The sequence below is a fragment of the Rhodamnia argentea genome, chromosome 8 (genome assembly GCF_020921035.1).
Source record: "Rhodamnia argentea isolate NSW1041297 chromosome 8, ASM2092103v1, whole genome shotgun sequence".
NCBI lineage: Eukaryota > Viridiplantae > Streptophyta > Magnoliopsida > Myrtales > Myrtaceae > Rhodamnia > Rhodamnia argentea.
The window spans coordinates 24,060,269-24,074,897 of NC_063157.1; the positions used below are offsets into that span (position 1 = coordinate 24,060,269).

Consider the following 14,629-nt stretch of genomic DNA (forward strand, 5'->3'; position numbering starts at 1 on the left):
ACCATCAATCGATGTCCTCTTTTTTTTTTTGGTTGCTTCGAGGCGTAGAAATTAATATCTTTCTGTTGATTTTTTGTTTTGTTGTTGTTGTTGAATCCATCTTATGAGTGGATGCCCTCGGCAAGTGGGAGATATACAACTTGTAAGAGATGAATTGGATAATTTCTTGTTGCTTTATATTTCTGTTTGGCTTTTATTGGTATTTTATTTATTGCCATTTCCTGAAGTTCTGTTTTTTGTTCCTTTCAAAAAATACAGAAAATGAAACCTCAAAAAAAAAAAGAAGAAAAAAGAATCGGCCAAGTTCTCTAGATCAACCCTGGAGCCGGACCGGATCAGTAGGGTTGGTTTTAAGGTCTATAGAATCGGGTTTCAAATCCTAGAATTTGATAACCGAACCTCTTAATAATTCTATCAATTAGAGGCCCATGATTAGAATTTGCGTTTATAAAAGCATTGGCAAATTTGATATTAGAGTGGAAGTTATGGGGTATAACTTGGAACCTAGAATCACCAGGTGGAAACATGTCCAGTTCCAAAATTTTCAAGGTAAGTATGAGGAGAAACCTGTTTAGATGAGTAAGTGTTATATCTCGGGTAGGTGGAATCTAAAATCTTCAGGTATGTTTTAAGTTTTAGTTGAAATCTGAAATCTTAGTGCAAGTTGAAAACTTTTTTGAGACAAAAAAAAAACAAAGTGTCGGATAAAATTGAAATTAGACGTGAAATTGGGATTTTTACTGGGAATTAGTCCTCCAATTTATATGTATGCCCCCGCTACAAGACGTCATTGTCGCCTCCGGCATAAATCATCCCACTGCTATTGCCCACCTTCCCTGTACTCGGGCGAGACCTGCCTGGTCGGATCTCCGATGGAAGGAAACGGGCCGTCCGCCCGGCTCCGCCGAGGAAAATCTTTCTCCGCCGAGCGCCTCCTTGGTGCATTATTGCCTCACGCTCCACCACTTAACCCCGCCGGAGCCAGCACTTCCTCCGCCGCGGCCGTCGGCGATGAGCTCAACGAAGACGATGTTTTCTTAACCGGTGACTTGACCGCCGATATCGCACAGCACAATCACGAGCCATCGTCGTCGACACCTCCGTCGTCCTCCTTCTCTTCCTATCCACGGCATCACCTCCGCAAGGCGTTGCCAGTCGGTCGGTCGGAAAGCTTCGGAGTCCTCGCGGCCCTGCCGGAGAACGAACCTCGCTCCGTTTTTAACCGCAAAGCGTCAATCTCCTCCTCCTCGTCTTCTTCCGCTTCCTCCTCGGCTTCGTCCTCGAGAATGATGTCAATCCCGACGGTTCCGAAGCCTCCACCGGAGCGCCTGTTGCCAGTTGCTTCGTCCAGTTATGGCTCGAGGTATCACCGATCGGCGCCGGTGAAAGTGCCGGCGTTCCCAGCGTTGATGTTGAGGAGATGTCGCGAACTCGACGAAGTCGATGATGATTATGACGACGACGACGGAGATGGACCGATGTTGCCACCGCACGAGATTGTGGCAAGGAGTTTGGCCCGGTCGCCGATGATTGCGTGCTCTGTGCTTGAAGGCGCTGGGAGGACACTCAAGGGGAGGGATCTGAGGCAAGTTCGTAACGCCATTTTTCGGCAAACAGGTTTTCTCGATTGATGAACATGTATAAATGTACCCTTGAGGAAATTGTTATCATCGAGGAAATAATTGTGGTTGATTACTCTCCAATTCTGACGATCTAGTCATTTGAATCCATTCGTTCTTTGGTTTATCATCTATATCTATGTGGTTCGATGCTCAGTCGATGCGGCAGATATATCATATTGCTGATTCGGATTGAATTTCAGAACCAGAACAAGAGCTACATTGGAACTTTTGAATACTTACATGTATACCACATATGATGCGATCAATTAGTGTATCTACTTTTCCGATCCGAATTATTCAGGGGTGCCCTTGAGAATCTGTGCAACTGTCTATTTGGTAGTTGGTACAAGTAATTTCAGCTTCTGGGAAGTTGAGGTTTCTTTTAGCGATTAGAAAAATTCCTCAATAGAGAGTTTGTTCTGACCATGTAATTTGCATAATAATGTGATAAGCTACAAGAGTTTGAAGACTGGGACTAGAAGTAGAGTGGCCTTCAAGATGGAACTGTTTGTTCAAGTGACCCGTTAGTGTCACTTTGTGTTGCTCTTTTAGCAGCGGTGAACTGGATTTTCATGGAAGATGACTAACTACATGGCAGAGGACACAAGAACTTCTTAAACTTTGGATGGGATTGTGGCAGCCAATTTACAACCTTGGCTTGCTACTTTGAAGAAGATAATTCTAACAACATTAGCTGAAACAGCTGCATTTACACATTATGACCAAAGGAATCTTTACCGCATGCAGACCTTGATGGAGAATATGAATGATGATGATAACCGACGATATCTGGAGATTTTTTCGTTGGTAATGCTGAAAAATATGTGTGTGAGAGAGAGAGGCATTTGATGTCCTTACAGATTCTCCTGCGCGACCTGCACGTTGAGCTTTCAACTTCTTTTTTTCCTCTCTTTGCATGTCCACTTTTTAAGAAGCCGAGTGTTGTTTCACAAAGTTCGATTCTGTGTATGTGCTTGATCTTATGGACTATGGATGGCAATTATGAAATGCCAGATGGATAACAACTGTTTGTCAAAATAGAAGATGATACTCTTCCTTTTTGACAGTTTGGCACCTGATACTCTAGAAAGTGGGGATCATATTTTCCATATCTTCCTTTATCTGATTCTGTGGAATTGTTTCTATTCCAGATGTGGTATCATGTATGCCTTTTGTAAGAAAGTAACTAGTTACCCTTGCAAGAAGTGGAACCCAAAATGATGCTATTACTTTTGAAGCTTTATTAACCGTCATTTTTTCATTAAGCAACTCTTAGCTCTAGTAACTTGCATATGGTGCAATAGAATGATTTTTCACGCCTTCTGTCTGCATCAAATTTAGTGGATAGAAGCCCCTCTCCTCTCTTTGTAAGTAGGAAGAGGTTTTTATATTATTCTAACTACATCAGCATGATCAAGAAGCTGCTCCTACAACTGGTGGCGGATCAAGCTGTTGGAAGCCCCTGAAAGAGCATGTCTCCTGTGGCGTTGCTTTATTATTCTATCTTATGATTGTAGCCATCTTACTCTAGAGCAAGTTCAAAACTTGGTGGTGAATCAGTCTAGTTGTTATTTGGGGTACTGCTTTGATATAGATTGTCAGTGCACTTTCAACTGTCATTCTCATGTTATATATTGTTTCTTTGTACCTTTCAGAAAAACATATTATTTCTCTTGCATTCTCTAGACGGGGAATTTGTCTTGTTTGATTTTTAGGGTATTTCATTGATAGAGCTTTAATGCGATTTCAAGATGGTCATACAGGTTAAAATTAATTCTTGTGTTATTGACATCAGGTGGCCAAACTTTGACCATGCTGATTCCCATCAAATTGAATTTAGTCCTTTCGAATTTTCTTCAATGCTTTCTTTATTTCATAATCCGTTGGCTGACTTGAAGAAATGCGGCCAAATACTATTGGGATGCTAAAGTTGAATGTAGCATAATACTTCACTTTGAATGCAGGGATACTAAAGCAGGTTGTTCAGAATAATAGAAAGTGAAACAAATCAACTTCCATTCTATATCTTATGTATGAAGACAAGATGATTGTTGATTGGATGCACCCATGTCCTTGTGGGCAACTTTGGTACATCATGTATTTCCTTCTTGGTGCATAAGGAACCCTAAGAATTATTTGTTTTCCTTATCATAATAACAAAGTCAAAATAGATTGTGCGGGAGGCACCAACAGCGTGAGTTATATTTTTCTCTCTGTTTCCCTGTCTCCTCCATCTTTGGATTTGGCGTTGGCTGTCATGAGGTGATTTCCAGGAGCAAAATTCTTCCGCATTGATCCTGTGTGGCTGGACTACTGCTGACGGATATGGATATTGGAGACTTGTAGTTTGGTGTATTTTTTTTTTTTCTTTTTTTGGTCGAAGTAGTTTGGTGTAGTTTATGTGGAGCACTTTCTCCTATTTGTCAGATGGTAGAGACCACGCAGTTATCTCACTGATTAAGAGTTGCTGTTTATTTTCATTTATGAGGGTATTTTAGGTTGTCTTGCTTTCTTTGACCAAGATTTGCGTTTGAGGAACAGGGAAGTTCTGAAATGCAATGAATTCCACTCCAAAATCCTGGTAATAGGTTCCATCTATATGAGAGTAGTGACTAAATTGTGCAGTCAAACTATCTAGCCTCACAGACAGAATTTAATTGGAGGTTCCGTGTTGCACTTGATACTGAGTTGATTATTACTAGTGTTGAAATCTCACATAGCTTGACAATATGATTTATATGCTCTTTATATGTATGTGGTTTCCCTCCACCTCTTAACTTAAGCTTTTGGATTGGATTTTCCATTAACTAGATTCTTGTGGATAGCTTGTTAATAGGTTTTGATGGAGGCAAACTCTTCTTCAAGCAAGACATTGATACCAAATTGTCATCTTCTCTTGGGGTCTTTGAATTCAATGCGGATAATGTTTTCTAATGTGAATAACGAGCAAGATTCTGTTTGCCTGATCGACATCTGACCTCACAGAGTGATATTGCTTTTAGCTTTGCTGCTTTTCTTTGAGCAATCTCTTGTTGCGATAGGATGTTGAAGAGATTTGTCCTTCTTTTTTTTTTTTTTCTGCCAATGGTGTTAGTATGTTTCTGTGGCTTTTGTTCTGTGTTAGCTTGTCCTTTTGATTTCATCTGATCATCATGATTTTCCACTGTTGCTTTCTAGATGCTGATATCAGAGTTGATTTCACTTTTCTTGCTTTTCGTTGAAAGAAGTGAAATCAACTCTGATATCAACACTGTTCGAGGCACAGTGGCCGAGTGAAGAATGCATATGTGACAATGATACCTTGTAAGCAATCAAATGACTTTTCTGGCCATAATTTTGGACATAGAATGGCAACAATTGTGATGTGCCATGAAAGAAAGATCTCTTGATTGCTTTGTTGACCATATTGTCACGCCCTGTAATAAACACTGTACGAGTATGAGATGCTGTCTCCAGTGGATGATGACCTCTGCGGTGTCCATGGATTCTCTTTTTCTTTGTGTAGAATGGTGTTTGTTGACTATACTTTCTATAGTTGATGGAATCTCCACACGGGGTGAGAGGCGACTTTACTTTCAATTGATGCTTGAGTAATGAAAAGGACATCATCAGGACTCGGGAGAAGATTGTTTACCTAAAGCAATAGCACATGGGTCAGTCGTCCTCACCCTCCTTTTGGATATGTAACTGCAGATGCTGTTGTGCATAAATATTTCGTAACTGAAGCATTTCTGATGAAAGATCATTTTGTAACACAGCTTAATGATCAAAGTTGCTTTTGTGGGTAAAATTTGTTGAGTTATATACCTGTGTACCCATGTGCTTTGGGTTCAAGTTGTTAACTGCTCATATCATGTGCTAGCTTACTAGTTTCTCTCAATCTTTAGTGGACCACAACCTTTTCTGATCCTGCTTTCGAATCTCCCATCTATGATTTGCCACTTGCTTTGCCAACTTTCTCTGAGGCTGCTTTCGAATCTCCCGTCTATGATTTGCCTGATTATGCAGATTACTCGTCAAGTATGTTGATGCCCTGTCGATGCATCTGGAACTGGACCACAAAAGGTGGTGGGATGATATTCAAAATTCCGTTACATTTTTCAGTGGATTGTACATCTTCTTATCATGATGATTTACATCCTTTGTTTGGATATTTTCATGTCGATCTCTCACTTTATCTTGACCATGAAGCCTCTCTCTCAGGTTCACCTCTTCAGCTAATTGGAGACTCTTTTGAACTATGAACAGATTTGTCATTTGATGGCTGTTGTTTGTTACTGGGCAGGCAATCAAGTCAGTAACATGTTTGTAATAGGAAAGAAAACTAGTTAGGATGGTGTGGATGGGTGATGGAGTTTGAGAGGGGCGAAGATATGATATCCACCATTTATCGGTCGCATACACATTGACTGACTAGTTGTGGTTGCAGTTGGACTCTCTTGATGTGTGTTCTCGGATGGTGGGTCGGTCCGCTTGGGATGTTCACTTCACCTGTGGAGGACTTTATAACCGTACTTCTGGTTTAGGTAAGTAGTAATGGTGATGGCTGCGTGAATCCCAGCGATGGTTTTTATGGATTGACTGATTGATATTGATTGATGTCTTGAAACTCTTCCTTATTCAACAACAATGTGCGTATGTTCCGCCCCCCACCACAACCCCCCAAGCATGATGCGACTGCTCCCCCGATGTATGTTGTACATGGTCCCTTCTCGAATGATGTCTCAGTTTGTTGAGTATATGCATTGGAAGTGTGCCATCTCGACAATATCGCTGCAGTACAAGAGCATTTGCGAGGGTCAAATTCTTTATATGCGGCTAAAAGCCCCTCTCTATTCGCTGTGCGCAACCGAATTCTTAACGATTCCCGTGGCGTTTGATCTCTTATGGTCTGCCAGAAGTGATGTGAACTTGTGAGAATCCCTGTTGTTCTGAACTTGAATTACGTCGAGCAGTTGATTGTCGGTGAAAGAGATTCATGTCTTGAGACTTTTGGGGTGCTTCTGGGGTCTACGAAGGATTACCAACTGCCTACACATCTTTTCGGCTTGATCCGTGTAGGCCCAATGATCGATTCTTGTTTGTACGTCGGCAGGTGGCTTGGGACGAGTGGTTACAATGGACACGTGAACTATTGCCGATGACCTTAAGAACCGTTGTTGATATTCACATACGTGGATGACCATGAATAAGCTGTCGATACACGATAGAGTATGATTGATGATTATCATGGCAGAATTAGTCGGTAAGGACACGGACTAAAAAGGGATCGGCAGATTACCGATTGTGACACCGAATGAGAATTGAATGCTTGGAGAGGTGTCGAAATTCATTATGTTACTCAAATTTGAAATCATCGGTGTATAGGGCAATGAAGTGCGGTGGATCGTGGAGGAAGAATAAAGTTAACTCGACAATTACAAATGCGAGAGATCAAGGTGCGATTTTAAGGGAACAGCTACCTGGAGGTGAAATCATGGAAACGTCAGAATATGGGATCAAGATTCTTGGAGATGTATAAGCATTGCTAAAACTGCGGAAGAATTGCTCGTAGGCAATGACGTTGTGAACACTATAAATGCTGGTGTTCGTCTATTGAAGATCCCACGCATAATACACAAAACATATTATCTTTTAATTCATGTAGTGTACTGATGTCTGTAGATTTCAGATACTGCGTCGTCATTAAATTTTGACTTGAATCTTTGTTATAGTTTATGGGTGCTTCGTCGTCGATTAAATTCGACCGTTGTATCTTTATATCCTCACACTTTTTCATCGATTAAAAAATCAAAAAGCAACTTTTGATGAAAGGCATTTTATCGCAGAAGTCAATTCCAACGAAGCAATTCCATTTTGGCCCATACCTCATTGTGAGAGAGTATCTTACAAGGGGGTCACATCAAATAACACCGCACATGGAATCTGCTAGTAAAAATGGCAGGGTTTCGGAATTTAACCGTAAAGGATGATTGAAGGGAAAATTACTAAACCAGTTCTAAACCTATTGCAATTGTGTCAATTCAAACCTAAATATTTTTTTTTTATTAATTCAGTCATAAATATTTTTACATTTGTGTCAATTTAATACATTTGATCGGCTAGTGCTGACGTGACACTTTTTAAAAAAATAATATTTAATGATTCTTTGAATTTTTATGAATTTTCTTCTTTAGTCTTTTTTTTTTCCCAAACCCTTGGGCTGGCGAGAATGTTGTGGGCCTCGCGGCCATTGCCCAAACTAGGCGAGAGCGTCGTGTCCCTCACTTGGTCCGGGTGAGGGCCATGACGCTCTTGCTTGATATGGGCGAGCGAGGTTGTCGCGGCCATCGCCCATCCTAGGTGAGGGCCAGCGAAGGTCCTGGTGTCCTCGCCGGCCCAATGGTTGGAAAAAAAAACAAATCTAAAGAAAAAAAAGAGAAAAAAATCATAAAAATTCGAAAAAAATGATTTAAATATTATTTATAAAAGTGGCACGTCAACGCCGGCGTGCTACGTCTACACCAGCCGGCCAAATTAGTTGAATTGACACAAATGCAAAAGGTTTAGGACCGAATTGACAAAAAAAAGAAAAGATTTATGATTGAATTTGTACAATTACAATAAGTTTAGGAGGATTTTGATAATTCTCTCAATGATTGAAATGCATATCAAATGGATAATGCGATTGATCGGTTATGACCCCTCATAATAGTAGAGCTTGAGTCATCACCAACATCAAGAGATACGAGGATAGCTATAGCTCCAAAAAGTATGCACCATTTGTACTTTTCCCAAATGGATGCAAATGACGTATGGAAATGAGGATTCGCCTCTCTTTTTCACCGAAACAAATCCAAGTTACTCTATCCAACCAAGATTCAACTCCAATCCCGGGGCGTCAAACACGTCTGAAAATGTCCAAAAGCTATCATTCTCAAAAGCTGCGGAGCGATTTGATTGGGATTTCAAAGGTCCCGCGGTGGGAGGGTTTCCAGCCGCCACCCCCACTAAACCAAATTGGATCTTTCATGATTGATAGCGTTTGGCTAACCCATTCCATTTGAGCATATATCCTGTAGAAGTCAATTCGCTTGGTTAATTGAATTAGTCAAAGAATGAATCGTAATAGAGTATCTTGGAAGTTCGATTTCGCAAACAAGAAAATTGCAGCAGTGTGGTTCTGTTAGGATTCGACACACAATCACAATGAAATAGAGCGTAAAAATAATAAAGTGAAATCAAGACACGATTCTTATCTTGATTCATCTTAAATTATGGCTATATCTAATAGATAATTTCACTATAATTAACATGTTGTAACTCTTTGTCACATCACTTTTTTACAAGTGAAAGAGATAATATATAACAACTTATGGGCCTAAGCCTAAACAACCAATAAAATATGGGCTTAAATTATGAAAGCCTTATGACGGCTCGAGGGCGCTGCTCCCGTGACCCTCACCGGAGCGGCCCTCAGAACCCCGCCCGCTCACCGAAAACGGGGACCCCCATGCCACCCCAATAGCTTCTCGTCCCTAGAGTAACTTGTTTTTCCATGGAAAGTAAGAACGGGGCGTCGAGATTTACTCTAGTGACTTTGTACATTAGATCTATCCAAAATGATATTGACCCAACGTGAAGGTTTCGCAACAGATTCACCTACGCCTTACTTGAAAAGATATTCTATCTAATTTTTTTTTTTCTGTTTTTTTATTATTCAAGCATAAAATCTTTAGTAAAATATTGTTGTTAGAACTGTGCAATGGCACGCTCTTTATTATAAGAATGGGCAATCGAGATCAGCAATCTAGGAACACGATCTCTTTTTCTCCGATGTCCAAGAACAAATGAAATTCGTTTACCCCAGTCTTCAGAAATATCCTTGCATCTTCCTTTTGCTGTCTTTCGGAGAACACTGAAAGGGCTGCGTTTGGTTGTCCGTATAAAACTCGGGATAAGATATGTTTTATCTTATCCCGTATTTAGTAGGTGTCCCGAATATTATAATGTCGGATATAGATGGGATATAACCCGGATAAAAAAATCCGAGGGGAGGGCTAGGATAAGGTCGGATAAGATTTCTTTTATCCGTCATATAAAAGCTAACTTTTAGAATGATGACAACTTTCTTGTCTCATTTGTTTCTATTTTCATTTCATTTTATTTATTTTTTGCAAAGAGGTTTGAAAATCTAATAAAATGTGTATATTTTCAAGTTTTTTTTTGTGTATGAGAACGTTATTTTTATAGTAATAAGATCGGAATATTTCATGAGCATCACGTAGGGGCATATATGTCCTTATCTTGATATACAATTTCTACCAAATGCGGGATAGTATATGATATGAGAATATCCGACTTTAAATCCATGATTCACCAAACAGTGGATATGATATGGCCAAATCCCTAGATTTCTTATCTTATCCTATCCAATCCTATCCGACCGAGAAATCCCGACGACCAAACGCAGATATTTGATTTATTTGATTCACCTCCATTTGTTTCACAATAAATGCGAAGTCTTTAGAAAATAATTTCTAAAAAATAATTTTTCAAAAAAATGATAATATTTTTCGGTGTTTGGTTAAACTATGAAAAAGACCCGGAAAATATTTTCCATCGTTTGGTATAGAAAATCAAATTTGATTTTTCTCTACGGATTCTTTTAATATTTTTTTGTTTTTCTGTTTTTTATTTTATTTTTTATTATTTTAAATTCGAATTTTTTTAATTATTTATCCTTTATCTTTTTTTTATTTTATTTTTATTTTGGTTTCGGTTGATCTCTGGCAGTAGGCGAACTCGAGGCTCGATCCGGGGTGAACCAGCCGAGAGCCACGCCGAACTGTCCAATCACGCACATGTACTGCGCTTGCCTAGCATTGCCACTATCAGCGACGTCAGGATCCGAAGGTCACCTCGGCCCCGATCACATTCGACATCCACCTCCACCCTCCTCGCCCTTGGAACGCCCCTGCGAACGGCGCCTCCAAGTCGATCTGCCGCCATCGAAACAACGCAGCAACCGTTGTCAACGGCGACAAGAAAAAAAATATCAAGAAAAACACGTGGATGGACTAAGAATCGTGACGATTGTGCTCGTGCCCAACTCGGATTTTATTAGATATCTTAGACGCTGATTGAGAGAGAGAGAGAGAACTCTGCTCTCTCTAGTTTCATCTATTTTCTTATGTTTTTGCAGAACATCGAATGCTCGCTGAAGAGAGATGGAGAGAGAGAGAGAGAGAGAAGATGAGGAATTACTTGGAGAGAAAATGTTAAAGCAACGCAGTGCCCAACGCAACAACCTCTTAGCCAATGTGCTACGCTGTACGCACACCAAATGATTCAGACAAAACGATCGATGGGCGGATTTGCGATTCTTTACCATGTCGTAGGGGAGGAAAATGGATATGGAAGCGGCCATCAAGCAGTAGAGGACGTTGACGAGGACGACGGAGCCTGAGACTCCGATGGGTCTGTCCTTAATGGGGTTCTTCACCTCCTCCGTCATGGTTGAGATCGCCTTGGCCGAGCTCGAACCTTGCTGATCTGGCGGAGGAAGGAGGAAAAAGGAAAAAAAAATTAAAATAAAAGAAAATTAAAAAAATAAAAAATAAAAATTTTCGAATTTTGAAAAAAATAAAAAAGAAAAGAAAGTAATAAAATAACTAAAAAGAAAAATATTTTCCCCACTTTTGAAGGAGTTTTTTTTCATAGGAAAAAATATTTTTCGGGACTAGCTTGTTTTCTGCCTCCAAAATCCGAAAAATCCAAAAACCGTTTTTCGAAAAGTTATTTTTCGCGAAATAAATGGAGTCTTAAAATGGTTGTAATTTTTCCAAATATTGCGTGTGTTCTTGACTTTTATTATCAAAATGATGATTTTCGAGAGGAATAGGGAGTCAAGCTCGCGAGAACACGAAATGTCGGAGAAATTATAAACGAGCCTCGTGAGAATGTTACAACACAGCACAACCCAACAAAATCATGATGGGAGACATCCACCGAAAGTGGACTATCTTCTCGTGGAAAAAACAGTGAACAAACACCCATAAAAAAAAAAAATTGGATTAAAAACAAGGATAGGACATCATAAGAGGTACGGAATGTTCGTGGTCGTTAATTATGAATCTAAGATAGTCAAAGATGGGTCCTCATTTATTTCCCTTTTGGCCTTTTTCTCTATGTTTTAGCACGTCTACCGGGTGTGTTTGGATTGACTTTTACAGTTTTATCTCTCTTGTTTGTTTTTTTTATTGCTCAATCTAAATCTATAGCGCACGCGTATTATAAGTAAGTCCTCTTCTTTCTAATATATCTCAAGCCCCGTTATAAAAAAATAATAATAAAAAGAAACGAGTTAGTACGGTACCGAATCAAGTAAAGGCGGATTCTTTAGAATAACTATTAAATTCGATTATCCCGCACTGTATCGACCCGACGGTTATGTTTAATCGTCACCGCAGTTGCCGTTGTTTTCTCGACCTCGGAGATGGTTGAGGCACCAAAGCTATGTAATTTCAAATGGTGAAAAGAAATGAAAGACAGAGAAAGAAGTGAGGAATTTCTTGAGTTGAGTGCCTAGCGGAATCCTAAAAAATCAATAAGGCATATCTCAAATTGTTGGCCAGTCATCTACGTAACTTCAATGGAAGTCGAGAGAATGAAATGACTCTCGCCAGAAGAAAGGTAAACTAAATGAAATAAGGGTTAAAACTACGAAAAGCTCAAACTGACCCAAATTTATTTCAAATTATTTTTTTATCATAAAAAAGGTAAATCGGTATACCTATGATAAATTTACCATAAACTATTTTTTTTACCACAAAAAATCTAAAATTAGTACACTTGTGACAAATTTACTTCAAATTAATTTTGTGACCACAAAAAATCCCAAATTGATACATCCGTAACAAATTTATCTTCTCCTAATTTCCATTAAATTGGGTTGATACCACAAAAAATCTTAAATTGATACACATGTGACAAACAGAGGATAAAAATCCCAAACTGGTACATCTATCAATCGTCACGTATCACAAATCTATCGGTTTGGTGTTTTTCGTAGTATTAACCCATGAAATAAATACTCTTGTTTCTTATTCTGCTCTTAGGGCTTCGACTTTATGTTAAAATTTGAACACTTCAGTTCAGGTGGGATCGACAAGAAGGAAGAACTCAAAAATTTTCCGAAGTGTCTCCTTATTGAAATTGACTGAAATGCATAATCTTCTTAACCTAGATGCAGAAGTTCATCCATCTAAACCAAATTAAACGCAACTTGCTGATCCAGAGCAAACTAGCACCAGCCTCGATGCTTCAGGTGAATGTCGCTTCTCTGCTTAAAATAATTAATCCTCCACAAGTTGTCTATAGCGTGCGATTAACGAAGGTGACTGGTCAATGCGGCAGAAGGTCGAAACTTTTCACCAGCATGGAATTCAACTTAGAACAACTATCATGACAGCGATGGGCGACGCTCTATGGTTATAGAAAAAAACTTTTTGATGATTCAACTTAGAATTGTAACAACTAAGAACCCTAGATGTGTTCAAGGAAAACCCTGACTAGATAGAAATAGAATTGGTCATGTGTTTAGTGGCTTATGCCCCAAATCAATCTGCTCGCTTAGGCCAAAACTGGGTTTCATGAAATAAGGTTAACAAATAGTACCGAGTTACAAATTGGTTGGTCGAGGATTCAATGTATATAGACGGAGAAAATGATGCATCGGTTCGAGATTTGAAGGGACAATTTCTAGGCAGATTGAGCTATTTTATTTTTCAAGAAGGATGCCCACTTGGGATGATGTTCTCCTTAGATTCGAGACAAGATTTTACAGACTCGTATATGGAGGATGTGATCGTTAGAATCGCCACGATGCGATACGTGCTTAGAAATGTATGTTCTTTTGTTGGTCCAAAATAAAATGAAATTCCCTACTCTTATACAAAGTTGCGAAAACAAAAATTTCATGCATTCTAGACTTTTCGTGTGGTACATAATAGGAACATTAGTTTGGATAATCCCCAGAAATGGATAGTCAATTCGACATTGTATGGTTATGCTTGGTAAGCATAGTCGATGAACTTAGTAATTTCATAGTCCCTTGATTTAAGTTTTTGTTTCAATTGAGTTTAGGATTCATTAGTATTTCTAATACTCTGTTAACGGACCAAGCAAATTTTAGTATTAGGCCCCACTATGGACACAGTAAAGCAAAACATATGCCACTTTTGTCAAATCGCATTAGCTATGAAATCAATCAAAAAGTGTCTTTTCAATTAAAGAGTCGATAGGTCCGTTCATATTATTTCACTGGTTGACCTTATTTTATGCCTTCTTTTTCTCCCCTAGGGTTTCTCTCCCTCCTGCCGTCGCCTCCCTTCTCTTTTCTGCAGAAGCCTTCCCAAGGGAGAGAGAGGGTCCTTTCCCCCACTCTCCCTCCCTTCCCATTTCCCTTTTTTCTACATTGCTTTTGTTTTCCCCGTACTTGTTCTTTTCAATAAATTTCTTCGTCAATTTTGTGGAGCTGCAATTGACATCTAAGCTCTCCGAATATCGAAACGCGAGTGCATCAGAAAAATTTGCTCGCTTCAACTTTGAGTGTTTGCTCCAGATTGTTGAGTGCTCTGCAAATTGTCGAAACTTTTCCCTATCAATAGACTTATCTGAAAATAATTTTGTGATCAACACGTATCCTTTTGTAGTTACTCTCTCCCGATCGAAAATTAGATTTAGATTTGGGTGTTATTTTATTCCGATCTATAAATAGATTTGGGATTTGTAAGGCATTTTTTATGCTATTTCAACCTGTTGAGGTTGTTGTTATCTCTGCGCGGTGATGGTGTTGAGGACACCAAACCTAAGTGTGCATCGCCTTTTGGCAAAGCCGTTGCTATTAGAGAGGGACTTCTCGGTGTGTGCTCATCATTGATGATGATGCGAGATTCGGTGATCGGTAGCTGGTTGTGCTTGAATGCAATGTCAGATTCGTCTTTGAAGAGTGAGCGAGTTTCTAC

General features: G+C 39.4%; 1 protein-coding gene across 1 annotated transcript; it reads left to right on the forward strand.

The window, feature by feature from the left end:
- The first annotated feature begins 787 nt into the window (after positions 1-787).
- LOC115735238 lies at positions 788-1,746 on the forward strand. The gene has a single exon (XM_030666370.2). It carries the CDS (start codon positions 873-875, stop codon positions 1,629-1,631), a length of 759 nt encoding a protein of 252 aa, XP_030522230.2. The 5' UTR covers positions 788-872; the 3' UTR covers positions 1,632-1,746.
- The last annotated feature ends 12,883 nt before the right edge of the window (positions 1,747-14,629 follow it).

Coding starts and splice junctions, on each gene's coding strand:
- LOC115735238 (XM_030666370.2), top strand. CDS start 873: ATGGAAGGAAACGGGCCGTCCGCCCGGCTCCGCCGAGGAAAATCTTTC.